We start from the raw sequence: 16624 nt of genomic DNA, 5'->3' as shown, positions 1-16624 counted from the left end.
TTATGAATTTTTTTTAATTTTTTTTTTTTTTTTTTTTTTTTTAAGTCCCAATGATCGTCACACACGCAGGGAGGCAATGGGTCCCATTTTTATAGTCTTTGGTATAGTCTTAACTAGGCTGGATGTAATTTTTTTTGTTGGCGTTGATTTCTCCGACTGCCCGTAAACGCACCACCGCGCTCCGTGCGCATGGAGCGTGTTTGAAGTGAACAGCAGAGAAGAAAGGAACAAGGCAAAGTGTTGTGAAATAAAATATTACCTGTAATACGGATTTAGGTAGAGAACTGAACTCTCGCTCTTTATATAGCTGACGTGTCTTGCTCATCCGTTCTGCGCATCTGTAATGGCGGCCTCCGTATGATATCCGGTTTGCGTGTGTGCGAGAGCGAGAGAGAGCGAGAGAGAGAGCGCGCGAGAGAACGCTCAACCGTAGCGCGCCGCCGACCGCCCAACTGCACCGGGCTGGCCGATTATTGTGACAGAGCCGTCGCTGAAATTTAGAAGATATTTTTAAAGTCCTGATGTACTTTCTAAAATTTAAGTGGACCTCAGTGCGCACTGCGCAGGGAGCTTAATTTGGTGCAGCGCGCCGGGCGCTCACTGTGGCATTGCTTAAAGAGCGCCTTTGTGTTTTAGGATGAACAGCAGAGACCAAAGGAACAAGGCAAAGTGTTGTGAAATAAAATATTACCTGTAATACGCATTTTGTTATTTGCTGATTGAAACTGCTAATTAAACTGTGAATTGAAATAATAGGAAGAAAACAACTCTCGCTCTTTATATAGCTGACGTGTCTTGCGCATCCGTTCTGTGCATTTTATTTCACAACACTTTGCCTTGTTCCTTTCTTCTCTGCTGTTCACTTCAAACACGCTCCATGCGACCGCAATGCTCTCGTATCAGACAAGGCTTGCTCGATCACCTGCTCGTTTGCTGTCCCGTGCGCGCACGAAGCGCGGTGGTGCGTTTACGGGCAGTCGGAGAAATCAACGCCAACAAAAAAAATTACATCCAGCCTAGTTAAGACCATACCAAAGACTATAAAAATGGGACCCATTGCCTCCCTGCGTGTGTGACGATCATTGGGACTTAAAAAAAAAAAAAAAAATTAAAAAAAAAAACATTTTTTTTTTTTTTGTACCCATGTATAATGCGCACCCCGGATTTTAGGACAATAAATTAGTAAAATTTTGCGCACTATACACGGAAAAAAACGGTATATTTTATTAACCTTTATGGAAATATCCATTGGAACGGAAATGCATGAACATTTGAACTCTAGTGTACAGCTCAAGGTGCTTTTTGTGTTTCATGTGTTACAAATAAAACAAAAGTGCTTTCAGGCTTAAATGAGCGACTACTTCAGTACCAACAGCTCAAAACAGTAAATAAAAAAACTCAAGCCTCCTGTGTAGGGTGGAATCGTGCTGTGTGACTTCTCATATTCGTTGTGTTGCCAACGTATTTTATTTTAGCGCGACAAATCTTGCATACAACGCAGCTTTTGTCCAATTAATTTCCTCCGTCAACATTGTAGAATCCAAAATGATTCCACACCTCTGCTTTTAAGTTTTTAGGAGAAGGTCGGATCTCTCGGGGAAGTGTGTTGAATATCTAAGGCTCAGCCATGTTTTTTTTTGTTGTTTTTCTGGAGGTGTACTGCGGAAGTGTGCTGAGTGTGCCACTCTGGTCTCGGTCCGTTCCGCATAGCGTCTTGGAGAATGCGCTTTCCTTTATTTTGTTCCGCTTTACTTGGCATATTTAAATAATCGGAATTTGGATGTTTGCGAATCGTTCTCGAATTTACCACGGCCGAATCGCGATCAATCTAAGAATTGGAAATTTCCCCCACCTCTAACTCACAACACCTGCCATTTGTCTTTTAAAGGATCTTAGGACATTTACAGCCATTGAGTCATCACTAAAACCTCGTTAAGACTCAAGGTCGGTGAATTTTAGGCCCCGTTTTCACTTTAGTTTCGTTAATTGAGTGACATGACTCACCCCGCGACGCCGCCGGAGTTTCTTTTATTGCCATTTAATGGCTACTCTGCACGTCGTGGCACAGGAACTTCCTGCCAAATAATGCCCCGTTCCTTCTGTTGACAGGAGACGCTACACAATAATTAATCAATATTACTGCCTGAAGTTTGTAAATTTAATTCTGTGTACCTTGCCATTATGTTCTGTCTCTACGAGAAGTTGTAGTATAAAATAATGTGTGTTAAACTGTCTATATCACATCTTAATATCTGTTAAGTTATAGTTAATTTTGCTTATTTTTTGTGTAGTTTGTTTTGTTGTAATTGTTTGATATTAATGTTCTGTGCTTACGAGGGGGCGGAGTTGTTTAGTTGTATTGTTTGGTGTATATGGGTAGCTTCCACGGGATGTTGTAATATAGAAAAAATGTGAGAGTTGCCGTTGCTCACATTGCCGTGTGTTTACTTGATTGTTTTTTTGGCTCTGGTATATTGTTGTGTATTGCTTTGTGTTGTGTTGTGTTCCTGTCAGAACTTGGTTGTGTTTGTTATTGAAGCTTAAGAAAAAAAAAATATATATTTATAAATTTGTTAAAATGGTTGTTGTTACCGTTTACGTATGTTATTGTAATTCTTGTTCTTGCTTTTTGTAATGTTAACGATGCATCTTGGACTTTTGGGAAGGAGATTAGGTTTGTGGCGCATTTAATGTTTTATGACTGTCTAAGGCACCGGTGTCAAACTCAAGGCCCGGGGGCCAGATACGGCCCGCCATGTCATTTTATGTGGCCCGCGAAGACAAATTGTGCATCAAATTCGTGTGTCATTACTAGAATAGCAAATTGTCTTCACTTTTAATATCTTTATTTTTAATATTTGACCAGTTTTTACTCATCTGATTTGAAAACGATTTATTTGTCAGTTTGTTTTGTAGCTTTTACTGTATATGAGGTGCTCATGCATTTCATAATGGCCCTCCAAAAGCTTGACACCGCTGGTCTAAGGCAAACTCAGGTACTCACATTTAATCCGCTATAAATGCATGTAAATACCATTTTTAACCTTTATTTAATAAATTATATGTTGAGCTACGCAGCGTTGTACCGTGTGACTTGAAGAAAGAGTGCTTTGAGACAAAGACTTCTTTTGGGCTCTTCTTAGCCACTTTATTTGGAACTATGTAAACATGCGTTTGTTGCATCATCGGTTGGGATGGAGAGAGGAAATAGAACTAACAAACGCTCAACATATCACATTTCAGGTGGGCGTGACCTTAATACCATAAATGAAGGTTTCTCAACTTCTATTAGGTACATTTGCGCTCCTCTCATGTCAAACAAATCACTGCACCTGAACAGCAGCATTATATCTGTCTCAGCATCTGATACAATTAGGCTTTCTCTTACCACTATATGAATAAATGGTGGGCAATCGCCTGACAAGAAATAACATCCAAGAGTCATGTCATATTTGCATTACCATTTTTTTCCATGTATAATGCGCCCCCATGTATAATACGCACCCTAAAAATGGCATGTCGATGCTGGGAAAAAGCCTGTACCCATGTATAATACGCACCCAAATTTTGCCTTTTTTTTTTTTAAAGTCCCAATGATCGTCACACACGCATCTGGGTGTGGTGAAATTTGTCCTCTGCATTTGAGCCATCCCAGTGTGATTTTGATCCATCCCCTGGGGGAGAGGGGAGCAGTGAGCAGCAGCGGCGCCGCGCTCGGGAATCATTTGGTGATCTAACCCCCCAATTCCAACCCTTAATGCTGAGTGCCAAGCAGGGAGGCAATGGGTCCCATTTTTATAGTCTTTGGTATGACCCCGCCGGGGTTTGAACTAACAACCTTCCAGTCTCGGGGGGACACTACCAGTAGGCCACTGAGCCTATCATGAATCATGAATGTGTTCCACAACTTCATGTGAGGATTATTGGTATTGTTACTTGGGGCACTATTTGACACCCACCCAGCACAAATTCATTGCGTGTTCTTAAACACGCCGGGTTACTTAAGTCCATAAACGTAAAATTATTTCAGAAAAAAGATCATCTTTGGGAACAACCGGATGTTATTCTGCCGGTCAGTATCACTGCGCATGCAGTAGCGAAGAAATATGTGAGACTCTCAACGGGATCACCAATATTTGAGTGATGTTCCAGTTATCACAATTAGTTTACCAAGTCTGTGTTTTGAGTTCCTCCAATAAACCCTGGTCCAAGCTGCACTTGGTTGCCCCGCTCCTTTCCACACTCCATCCGTGACAAGATTTTCTTTAAAAATCGTTGTACCATGATTTTCTTCTTCTTCAAAAAAAAAAAATTTACCCATGTATAATGCGCACCCCAGATTTTAGGACAATAAATTAGTTAAATTTTGCGCATTATGCATGGAAAAAAACGGTAATTTAGAATATTTTATCAATTTATGACCTTTTAAATCACAAATTATTAAGTGTACTAGAACTAATAAAAAAAAGGTCATATTTGTACATATTTTACGCATATATATGTACGTTTATCATCGACTAGTTCAGGTTTTGGCAATCGGTCCGCGGCCCTTTAGTGGTCCGTGGCGGTATTGCAGCTGGTCCGCGAAACTGAAAATAGAAAATAATTGTATTAAATTTTTAAATAGGATTTATTTATTATTTAAACATTATTTATTTTCCAGTTAATTTTATGGATCATTTACCCATCCAAATTATGCCAAATGTAGCTGAGACTCCCAAAATAAACATACAGATGCAAATAAATAGCCTGTATAGGTCTATCCTCCTTCGGCGCAAAATAAAATAATATTTCGCCAAAGTAGTGGTCCCCGAGTTGCTTCTTGGTTGTAATGGTGGTCCCTTGGACAAAACCAGTTGAAAGCCCCTGGACTAGTAGATAGTTGGATATTTCAATTCGAAATTTAAATGCCTTTGCGTTATTTTATTTTTTTATGATCTTATTCATTGTTCTTTCGTACGTATCACATTCATTCGTTTTTTTAACCTCGCCTATGAATGAATAGACACGATGAGGTCTCGTCTGTGTGCTTTACCTAAAATACTGGACAGATGGCGCCAGTCTCCACCATGTTACGAACCCCTTTGGACGCGTTTATTGTGCAGTCCTTATATTCCATATGCATACGTATATTTGACCTTGTTATCCATCCTATATCATGTGAAGGATAGGATGTCTTCAGTGTGCGTGCGTGTGTGTGTGTGTGTGTGTGTGTGTGTGTGTGTGTGTGTGTGTGTGTGTGCGTGTGTGTATGTGTGGTGTGTGTGTGTGTGCGTGCGTGCCTTGATGGTTTGTAATATAATCAACATGTCTCTGACAGATGTCCAATGGCTACCGAAATAGCATTGCAACTTGCAAGACTTTTCACAAATATAACTCTGCTGTGTGTTTAGTTTTTGTTTGAATAGACGTGCAAATGAGATCTGTGCTGCAGATTAAACTTGTTGAAATGCTCCGAACGATCCTTTCGAGTGCAGAAATTATACTTTGAAAAGGGTTGGGGGCAAACAGATCACCGGGTTATTTTCATTACGCGCGCGCTGGGACCGCGGTGCTCAATAAAGATAAATATGTACGTGTGCTCGTAACACGGTCACGGCGTTCTCAGGCTGCTGTTTCTCTTGAACATCCTTCTTATTGTTCTTGTTCTTGTGTGCGCTGCATGCATTGGTGGTCGCGCACTTGAGGGGGAAGCTGGTGCGCTCTTGCTGCTTGCTGCTCAATGCGCCACTCGGGCAGACGCGAGCATCCCGCCGGACGAGCACAATTGAACTCACAAAGCTTTTCCAGCCGGACTTGTTTCCAACGCGTCAAAAGGGAATTAATTTTCTTGTTGCTTTTGTTGGCGTGGCAATGGAATTCCTTCCCGTGGATTTAAAGTGAGCCCAACTTTGCGCATTTTCTTCCAACGAAGCTGTTTATCGTCAAGCGTGAGGAGAGGATGATGCTCGCTGGATTCTGTCTTCTTTTGCCTCTTTTAGGTACACGTCCACCTTTTTCTTTTCGGGCTCATTTGTATTTCTTGTCCTGGCTGTGAGGATGAAGCCTGGCGGGTTCGGGCTTGAGCAGAGCCCACGGTCGTCCGAAGTCCAAACTGCAATGTCAGAAAGAGAAAGTCAGCCGGGAGCTTGTTTGCCTTGTCAGGACGATCAACTTTACTTCATAGAGCTTTGAATACTTACAATGTAAATTTGAATGTTGTATAGGAGAGCGTGCACAAAGCGTAAAGCAATTCAATTCCAAGAAGCTGCTGTCAAAAGCTGCATCATCGTCTTTGCTGCCACTCAAAAGTCTGTCTAATGTTTCATCCTTTCGTGTTGCTAAACAAGATAAGCACCATACCACAATCACAAGACTTGATACAAAACGTGCTATTCGAGAAAATGATCCATGACAATGTTCAATTTGTTTCCCAAACCAAAGTGGCGATACGATACAATGATAAAAAACATCAATGCGTTCAGCCTTTATGTTAGAACCAAAATATCAAAAACGGTCAATTTGTTGTTCTAGATAACAATCCACGGCGATGGCAACATTTGGTCACAAAATGTATTATTAAAACAAGCTTAACGACACTATGATGTAGCTTTTTCAGAAGTGCTTCTTATAATGTTTTGATGCTTTCATGTAGCTATAGAAAAAATAAACCAACATAGCAGATGTACTTGTCTACTCTAGTTTGGTACAGATAATGCTGTTAATGTTACTATGTATTGTTCCACATACTTTGAAGCTTTTATTTTGCTAAATCATCTAACCAGAATATCAGAAACAATCGTTTTAAAAAAGTATAGTTATAGACAAAACAACATGATGAAATGAATGTTTTGTCCCAAACAAAATAATGATATATAGAAAATTGGAAAACAAAATGTTCGTCATTGTTTTCCAAAGTAGAAGCAGATGTTTGCAAATGTCTTATTTTGCTGAAACACAAATATAATCAGTCTGCTTTTATGGAGGACCAGACAACCCGGACAATATGTACTGTTGAGAGGCTGAAATTGCGACCGTATGACGTTAAAATTGTTGCTAAACGAGTCATGGATCATCAAAATAGTTGCAATCGTTGCACCTCGAACTGCTTTGGGACCATTTGGTTCATCTTTGTGCCAAAACATTATTTTGTTTGTCACGGGGGTCCGTGAAGTTTGGTCATACAGTACCTTTCTCGATTGGAAAACAAATGGATTGCCAACCTCTTGTGGCACCTGTAGGCAATTTCAAACCTTTTTATGCAGACAGCATTTCCTCACAGAATTTTGCAAGACCAAAAATGACATAATGGCTCTGATTTGATGAATACTGTTTCTAATATGGGTGCGCCTTGACCTTTCCAGATGGACTGCACGGGGTCGAGGAGGGCGGACGGGCGGCGCGCACGGACTGCGTGCGGGCCAGCGAGCAGTGCCTGAAGGAGGCGTCATGCAGCAGCAAGTATCGCACCATGCGGCAGTGTGCAGCCGGCGCCGGCAAGGAGGGCAACTTCAGCGGGGCGCCGCGCCGCGACGCTCAGGACGAGTGCCGCAGCGCCGCGGACGCGCTAAAGCAGAGCCCGCTCTACAACTGCCGCTGCAAAAGGGGCATGAAAAAGGAGAAGAACTGCCTGCGCATCTATTGGGGCATCTACCAGACCTTACAAGGTGTGTCTTCTCATGCGTCTGTATGGAGTGGAGGTGACATCAGCATGACTCGTTGACATGATTGTACACTCACCTCCTCACTGTGCCAAGTATTGTTACGTCTGTCTACATGTTCCTTATGATTACCAGCAGAACAGATGCTATTTGTTAGCCCACATGTGGTCTTTGCCATTAGGATTTAGCATGAAGCTAAACAGATTTGTAACTCAACTCAGCTTTGTAGAAAGACAAAAAACACCACCCAAAACAAAAGCAGCTGCACATCAAGTCAAAATGTTTGTCAAAATACATAAAATCTAAATAAATAAATCAAATCTGTCATTTTTACAGCTGAGGCCGTATTTGCCTCGTCAAAGGCAACAAAGTCCAAAAGTAGCACAGGGCTGCACATCCATGAGTGGTCCAGCGCAATCGTGACCGATCAGTCAGCCTCCCCTCAAAAATCGACCCCCTCCTGCCCCCTTTTATGCGCGCCTGCAAAGGCTACACGGACTTTGACCTCTGCAGTCGCTTTCTGCGGACATAATGGAGCTTGAAGGCCCTCAGTACTGGCCAGCTTAAAGGCTGAGCGAGGAAGAGGCGGGATAGCGAGCTGTGTGTGTGTGGGGGCCGCTAAACTCTGTTCCGTCAGTCCCTGCGAGACAACTAGCGCTCGTGCAACGCCGCTGGCCAACCCGCCCAGTCGAGCGTGAGGCTGCGGGCCGCCGTGGCTATCGACTGACCCGGATACCCGTGACACGCGTAAACAACACGCCAATATGCACACGAGGTCTGTACTGAGTACCTCTTGTACGTTATGCTATTGTGTCCGCAGCTTCACATTTGTAACTACCGTTTTTTTCCGTGTATAATGCGCGCCTATGTATAATACGCACCCTAAAAATGGCATGTTGATGCTGGAAAAAAGCCTGTACCCATGTATATTACGCACCCAATTTTTTTTTTTTTTTTTTTTTTTTTTTTTTTTTTTTTTTTTTTTTTTTAAGTCCCAATGATCGTCACACACGCAGGGAGGCAATGGGTCCCATTTTTATAGTCTTTGGTATGGTCTTAACTAGGCTGGATGTAATTTTTTTTGTTGCCGTTGATTTCTCCGACTGCCCGTAAAGGCACCACCGCGCTCAGTGCGCACATTTGAAAAAGGCGTGCAGACGTGAAAAAGGCGGCTCTGTATGGGAGAGACGTTGAAGAGTAATAAAAACACCCTTGGAAACCAAAACTTGCCCCTCGTCGTGACTCGGAGCCGCAACAAATGTTTCGGATTTGTGTAGGGTACATTGTGACAGCAAACGAGCAGGTGATCGAGCAAGCGTCTGATACGAGAGCATTGCGGTCGTATGGAGCGTGTTTGAAGTGAACAGCAGAGACGAAAGGAACAAGGCAAAGTGTTGTGAAATAAAATATTACCTATAATACGCATTTTGTTATTTGCTGATTGAAACTGCTAATTAAACTGTGAATTAAAACTAATAGGAAGAAAACAACTCTCGCTCTTTATATAGCTGACGTGTCTTGCGCATCCGTTCTGTGCATCGAATCCATAGTGCGCATGCGCAGTCATACTGCCTTCGTATGACGTCCGGTCCGCGATGGAGATTAAAAAACAAACAATATTTGACAATAACACACCATCAAGGATTGCACCATTGCATCAAATGATGTGTCGTCAATTATGAATTTTACTGACTAAGTGTGTTGGGCAAGATGGCTGAATGCGATGCGCGATTGACAACGAACAAGAAGAAAGGTGATTTCAAGTTTTATTTCGAGGGAGATTTGTCATGTCTCGTCCCCAGTTTTGCTATGTGTCTAGGTTGCCATAGTTTCTGTTCGCGTCGCCCCTCCCTTCCTGTGTCACCTCAATCAATGTAACGTGTTTTGTATTTAAGTCCTGTCTGCCCGTCGCTCACTGTCGGATCATTGCATTACTGTCATGATGTCTGTTTGGTTTCTGTTCCTGTCTTTGGTAATGTCACCCTGTCTTCTTGTTCCACGTCTTTGTCGGTCAGTCCTGTTGTTGGTTTTGTTGTACCATGACTTTCTTAAAAATAAAAAAAAAAATAAAAAAAAAAAATAAAGATTTTTGTACCCATGTATAATGCGCACCCCAGATTTTAGGACAATAAATTGGTTCAATTTTGCGCATTATACAAGGAAAAAAACGTCAATTAAACGCACCGCTTTCTTTGATGAATTGCAATTTTGCACCAAAAACGTACCACTCACATGCTATTTGAATTTGGCTCAGCAAATGACTTTCCGTTTCTCAAACAAGTGTCAGGCAAGTCAAAGTGCGAGTAAAACAACCGCCATTGATGTCATCTGTCTCTCTGTGCTTTTGTTTTGTTATCGTGGTTACACTTTCACTGAAAGCAAAATATCCCAAGTGGCTCTCAGTCGGACCCCGAGTCAGTGTTTTTATCTTTTCCGAGGCAGAATGCTTGCATGTGATGTTTGTAATGAGGAGTCTGCTAAGCGAGCATCTTTATCATGTTGCAGGCAACGACTTTCTGGAGGAATCTCCCTACCAGCCTGTCAACAGTCGCTTGACTGATATTTTCCGCCTGGCCCCCATCATCGGTGAGTGGAGCCCATACCTTGCACGTCGTCGCTCGTCTTGTTTGTCCGAGAGCCTCCGTAAAAGTCCAATACCCCCCCCCCCCCCCTATAATCCTTCTCCGCATGGAAGTGATCCCGCATGGTGGAGATAACTTCTGAGTCTCATTGAGCAGTGTTGAAAGCTCGCATGAAGGTTGTTTGGATAACAGCGATGCGCTTGTGTGGGAGATGGCAAAGTCGTACAACTCTGTACTTAAGACTTAGTGATTCTACTTAACGAGGGATTTGCAGTGTGAAAACCGCTCCAAGGATTTAAACAGTCGCACTGTAAACAAGCCGCAGACGTTAGCCACAGCTGCTACCGAAGGAAGCGTTACGAGAACACTAAATGTTATAGGTCTGAGTTTTTTGCGAGGGAACTGTTAGATGACATGCTTTGCAAGGTGACTTGAGCTAGGCCCTTGTGTCGCCGTGATTTTTCTCCTTGCTCAAACTGAGAAAATATGGTCTTCTGATAATCAATGTGTTATTAATGTGTGTGTGTGTGTGTTTGTGTGTATGTGCGTGCGTGCGTACGCGTGTGCATGCCGTTTGCGCATGTGCGCGCTAAGCTGTGCACAGCCCAAAATGGCAATTTTATGATTTTGCAATCTTCTTCCCGGTGTCTTGAGACCAAGCCGCAGGCTGAGATCGAAATATCAAAGACACGTCAAATCAAAGTGAGGCAGGCGCTCAGCCTCCAAGACGTCCTCTTAGCCTCAGCGGGGGCTCGGCTGGCCTAAAAACAACAACAATGCAGTGCGGGTGACGTCGTAACGCGGGCGGGCGGCAGCAGGATACATAGCGTCACTCACCTATTTAGAACATGGAGGAGGCCAGTAAAAGCCAAAAACAAACATTGTATGGGTTATCACGGCTGCAAGTACCCCACCCCCCCACCCCACTCGAACACCCTCAGTTCAAAATGCTCTCGCAAGTCGTTTACTTCCTTACTTTGACTTTTTAATGACTAGTTGAGCCTGAATGGTGACTTGTCTTTTTTGTGGCGTGTGACTTGACAAATGGTGTCACGCAAACCCCTGCTCTTTAGTTTCTGTTTTGATTTCTGCAGCAATTAGTGGATCATTCTGCCGGTTGGTTGAGTAGAATGAGGTCAGCAAGCAATTGGACCAGAATGAATTGTGCACTTGTCTTTTTTCTGTACGTATTTCAAATGGCTCTTTTTGGGTGGAGGTGGCGGCCGGTTTAGGCAGGTAGCTCGACTCATTTGCACTTTTGATTCGAAAACGGGCTCGCACAAAGGCCCACTTTGTTCATATCCGTACGGCATCCCGTCGGGGCAGCAGACGAGTCGGGCTGTGGTTCTTTCTCTGGATTTCCCTCCAAGCTGCCCTGTTTAGTCTGCTTTGCTTCCTACAGTTGAGGCAGCGGCGGCGGCGGCGGCGCACGTTTCCCATCCCTGCCAAGTCGACGGCCGGACCGCAAATGACGCCTTTTAAAAGAAACTGGCTTCCAAAGAAAGATGATGAGAGAAAGGTCTAAGTCAGGCTAAAACAAGTGACATAATGGAGTGTCTGGGCAGCGGCCAGATGTGCGCAAACTGATGAGATTGACATTAGGGCTTCCTCAAAGTGCCACGTAGGAATTTCTTCTTCTTTGTGTGCGAGCCGTAATGCAACATCCGCCAGGACCTGGCCTACTAAGCGTAGTTTCACAAGAGAAACTCAAGTGCAAGGGTGGGCAAACTTTTGTGCTCAAGGGCCATCTCTTATAGGAAATAAATTTGACATTTGGATTGAGTAAGCAATTCTTAGATGAGATCAATGAATTAAACATCGATTGAAAGGATGAATGAAACAATAATGGATTCTCATTTCCTCATTTGAAGTTGCGACAGCTGTGTCTGAGCAGTCCAAGTCAGCATGCTGTCACTATGACAAATAAATTTTAATGAATTGCCAAACTCACATTTTCAACATGAGTGTCCCAATATTTATGGAGCTGCCAAAGTTTTGCCACCCCTGCTGGAGTTTGGATTAGTAGCAAACCAGCCTGTGCTTGGGAGCGAGTTCTTTTCCAACCTGCATGTTTGACAAGCGTCCATGCACTAATTACAAAGCACTTCCCGACTTGTTAGGGATGTGTTCCCCCCCACCTCCCCCTCGCTCGCTGGCTCTGTGTGTGTGTTTAAATGTGTTTGTCTCGCCCCCTCGCTCGCTCCTTAATCCACGTCCTCCTCCTCCCTCTTGGCTGCCGGCGGAGCGTCACCCACGCGACGTGTCGACACTTCAAACGGCTGGCAGAAACCGTCGTGGAAACATCTGTTAGGGGGCGGCCGCCAGAAGCTGAAGATGCCCTCGGCAAGTGCTTCTCGATAAGTGGCAAACTCGTTTCGGGCCCGGGGGGTACGCTTTCACGGAAGTCACGCACGGTAGCGAGTGAATCATCTTTCCCCATTGGAAATTCCGTCGATCCGTTCAGACTCCCCTTTTTTTCAATGCTCATGTCAAATCCAAATGCATACAAAGACGCCATCTAGAGAGTCATGACAGTGATCAACAAAGTTCAGGTTCATCAAAGCACTCGTGAGACCCCTCATGGTGGAGCATCACGTCAGACAAAAAAGTCCAAATTGGCACAAATCCTCAGAGACGATTGGGCTCAACCTCTTAAAAAAAGAAATGTGTGTGATGGCAAAACAAAGATTTCAGATGAGGCTGTTTTTATTTTTCTTCTCTAGGAAGTCATTAGCTTGCTCCTTGGGGTGTTTTGAGTAGACCGTTTCACAGAAATGTTGTGAAATTGAAAAAAAAATGAACAAAACCTCATTTGTCCTCTTTAAATCAAGTTAGTTTTCCCTCATGATCTTCATTATTTGGGCTTTTTTCTACGAAATTGGGTCACCTTTTGGGGCCAGTCTGCATCAGAATGGAAGAGTCCCTCTGTCACACCCTGCGGAGTCTCTTCCTCTTTGCCCAATCAATAGAGCCTCGTGTTGGATTGGAAACTTGAGGCCCTGTCGACAACAATGTATTGATTTCTCTCTCTCTTGCTGTCTCTTTTTTTTTTGTAATTATTATTTCCCTCCCGAGCGGCCCTCCTCCTCCAGCGGTGCTCTTTTGCTCACGGAAGCTTCCGCGATGCCGTTGTCGAGTTCGGCTTTGGCTGACCTGGCGTTTGTGTTCATCTTTAATGGAAAGGCAAATGCAGCAAGAGGAGAGCAATCCTGCACATCCATGTATTCACACTCTTTTATTTGGAAGACATGAGGAGAAAGATATTTTGGCATTGGGAAGCACGATTTGAGAGCAAATCTTTTTTGGAATGACAGCAACTGTCAATGGTACAAATTGGATTGATTTGGGTAATGACATTCAGCAGTGTGTCGTGTCTTCACATGACTTCAAAATGACGTGTGTGTCAAAGTGGCTTGCCAGCGAGGCCCGCTTGCCAGCGAGGCTCGCTTGACGCGGTGGCTGCTCAGGGAAGCACGCGCCACGGCCTGCTTCACAGAACACAAGCCTCTGCGGCGTACTTTTCTCCTGAAGTAGTCAGTCATCTCAAATTGGTCCGGCTCTGTTGCCATGGAGATGTTTACCGCCGCAGCTAGGAAAGGGAAGCAATGCGCCGTGTCCACAAATCATTAGCGGCAGGTATTACGAAGGCTATTATTCAGTTTGAAATGCTCGAGCCCATCAGGCTCTCATTTCAGGAAAAGCTCGTCAAGGCGTCGCCGGCTGGAATGAGTTTGAAAAGCATTTCTTTTACTTTTGGTGCCCGAGCCGTTATTCCCTCTCTGGAGATTTTAAGCCCCCTTGAAATGGTTTTGCTTCTGTCTGCGGTTTTGGCAGAATTCACCCCTTTGGCTTGGCAACGTGACATGTCGGCCTTTCCAAAAGTGGCCTCAAAAAGTCAAGCATGAAGGAACTCGGCCAATTTGCTTTCAAATGGCTCACCATGCCAGTTTCCAGCAAAATGTATCGGTCCGATCAATGTCTGGGAAAATTCAACAGGCAATTTGGTGGGCACGAGAAGAAGCCATGCCCAAACAGGCAGGAGCCCTGCTCACTGGGTTTGAGGAACCCATTTTCTGGTCTTTCATCTCAAGCTTTTTCATGATTGCTCCCATATTCGAAGCTTAACCACATGGACAGATGGGCGATGCTAAATTGCATCATTCTGCCTATTTAGCCAGTTTGCGCTTGTAACGAAGACATAGATGAGTTGTCAAATTGTGTCTTTGTTGCATTCCAATCCTTGCAAAGGGCAATGCCTGCAGCCCCCGCGGTGCCACCTGTCAACCGGCCTCCTAATTCATCCCGCGTCACCGAGGTGGGGAGCCCAGACAGCCGGATCGCCGGGCCGCTGGCTGGACCGCCGGCTGGCTCGCGACGGGCCAAGAAAACCATTTAGTCAAAGGCGAGCAGGTTTGAGCCCCTCGGAGAGATGTTTTATTGCATGTGAGGCTGCGGGGCGATTTGTCATCATTAATAAATGCGGCCGACAGCTCCAATCAGCGGGTGGTGGCCGAGCGCCAGATCCGGCAGGTCGGCCACCCGCCATCGCAATGCCGCGCATGCAATTAACTGTAGTGCGCGCGCTGATGACTGAAATTTCATTTTTGGCTGTGGACGGGCAAAAGCAGCGCCGCTGTGGCGTTGTTTTTTTATTTTCTCGTAATTAGACCTCTTAGGAAAGTGGAAAACGGCCGGCAAGGGTGTCCTTAGAATCCTGATTGCCATGGGAACGAGCCTACCCAAAATTATACCCTCAATGGCAATTAGCTCCACATGCTGCTCGCCAGTAAACTTTTGTCAAGCGCTCAACGGTCGCTCCAATGCTCCGCCCGCACGCTGGATGAAAATTGTTTTTGCCCCTAGTTTATGTTGCTCAGACCATTTACAGGTTTTGTATTGGGTAAAGTTGCAACAAAAAAAACAAAATACCGGCAAAGACAACCGAGTTCAAGGTGTTAAATGTGACGGGCAGATGCTCTCCCGCCTTTGTCACAACTTAAACGGTCCAAGTCAAAGGGCAGGCTTACCATTTGTCCACACAAAAAGAACTTTGAGCTTTGACAGGCGCGGTCTGGGAAGAGCAAAGCGCATACGATTTGGTCTCGGGCTGCATTTGCATAATTCACGGCGGGTTAGACGATGCGTGCTAATAATTGTGCCGCTCAGGGTGCCGAGGATCTGCAGACAGGTGTGTTCCGGCTTAAATTGTCTACTTTGCTCCCAATAGCTTTTCCCCCAGAGTGGACACCACACGGTGAGTCTTTGATTAAACTCTCGTGTCACTTTTCCCAAAACAAGTGGGACTAGAGTTGTTCCTGTCCTTTTTTAATGTATATTATATATAAGTGAATACAGTCATCTCCTGCCACATCCAAGTTCACGTCTCGCAGGTTCAGTAGTTTTAATTTGTTTTTAAGTGTTCAGTACTGCGCACCTCTTTTACGAATGAATGTAGCTTGTGAGCGGATAGAAATAATAAGATCATTTCTGATATTACAATACTTTTTGTGACGTTTGCTATTTGGCATGTGAGATATATTTCACGTAAAATATTTGCTGTGGCACAGCAAAGGTTGGCAAACACAAATCCAGACGGCTGATATTGCTTGCAAATCTTTCGTAGGCTAAAGACACTGGTTTTGCGGCCCAATTTGTGTCGGCTATGTTGAATGAGGGCATTGATGCGCACATTTGCATTTGTTTCATCTGCAAGCACCCCTTTAACAACAACAACAACAAAATCCATGTCCGCGCGCGCGGCCCCAATTTGCCAGGCGGAAGCTGCCTCGGCGGGCTCCTCATTTGGTCGCATCGATCCGCTCGCCTCGCAAGCAATTGTTGGCTTTTTGGCGAGTAATGCGGGAAAACATCCCTCTGCTCGCCTCCTCTTTTGTGTTCCGCTTGGGAGAAAATGTCTCCGATCTTTGTGGTGCCAGCGAGTGGGCGGCAGATCATTGAGATGGCTTACAAAGATCAAACATGAAGGAGAAAGATGTTGCTTCTTTGTCTCACACTGCCACTCCTCGTGGTTTTGCGTGACAGAGCAGGGCTCTTTTACTTTCTTAAAATTGCTGGGACAGGCTGCAAGACTTGGCTGGATGTTGATTGGCTAACTTTTATAGTGACTTTCGTTACTTGTGCTATTGCAGCCAGACACATTTACATCATCCGGTTGTGACAAACTCGAAGAAGAAACAGAGGGACGTGAGTTTCAGGTACATCCCTTAAGCCGCACTCTGCCAATACAATATTGAGAAGTGCTGTCACCTTTTCACACACAATCCCATTTCTGTACTTTTCACGCAGCGTCCCCAAAAAAACTCTGCTTCGGTGTGAAAGAGGCTTCTGTGTGTAAAAGACTCGTGAAACTCAGCAAACCCCTTGCCTTCGTCCCTCCCTCCC

The 16624-nt window shown here is 44.4% G+C and overlaps 1 protein-coding gene and 1 long non-coding RNA gene across 2 annotated transcripts in view; one reads left to right on the top strand and one right to left on the bottom strand.

The window, feature by feature from the left end:
- Positions 1–3123: 3123 nt before the first annotated feature.
- On the bottom strand, positions 3124–7348 carry LOC133158226 (uncharacterized). The gene is made up of 2 exons (XR_009715166.1): positions 6183–7348; positions 3124–6094 (listed from the first exon to the last, which is right to left on the bottom strand). It is a non-coding gene; the product is annotated as an uncharacterized LOC133158226 (long non-coding RNA).
- Positions 5506–16624, top strand: part of gfra1a (gdnf family receptor alpha 1a) — a 29754-nt gene continuing 18635 nt past the window's right edge. The window contains exons 1-3 of the mRNA XM_061285250.1: positions 5506–5981; positions 7344–7646; positions 10146–10226. Of these exons, the coding sequence (XP_061141234.1) occupies positions 5942–5981; positions 7344–7646; positions 10146–10226 (424 nt within the window). The 5' untranslated portion in view covers positions 5506–5941. The remainder of the gene's footprint in view (positions 5982–7343; positions 7647–10145; positions 10227–16624) is intronic.

The sequence above is a fragment of the Syngnathus typhle genome, linkage group LG8 (assembly GCF_033458585.1).
Source record: "Syngnathus typhle isolate RoL2023-S1 ecotype Sweden linkage group LG8, RoL_Styp_1.0, whole genome shotgun sequence".
NCBI classification, from domain to species: domain Eukaryota; kingdom Metazoa; phylum Chordata; class Actinopteri; order Syngnathiformes; family Syngnathidae; genus Syngnathus; species Syngnathus typhle.
The sequence above is the reverse complement of the archived record's forward strand: the minus strand, read 5'-3'. Positions and strand labels throughout refer to the sequence as shown.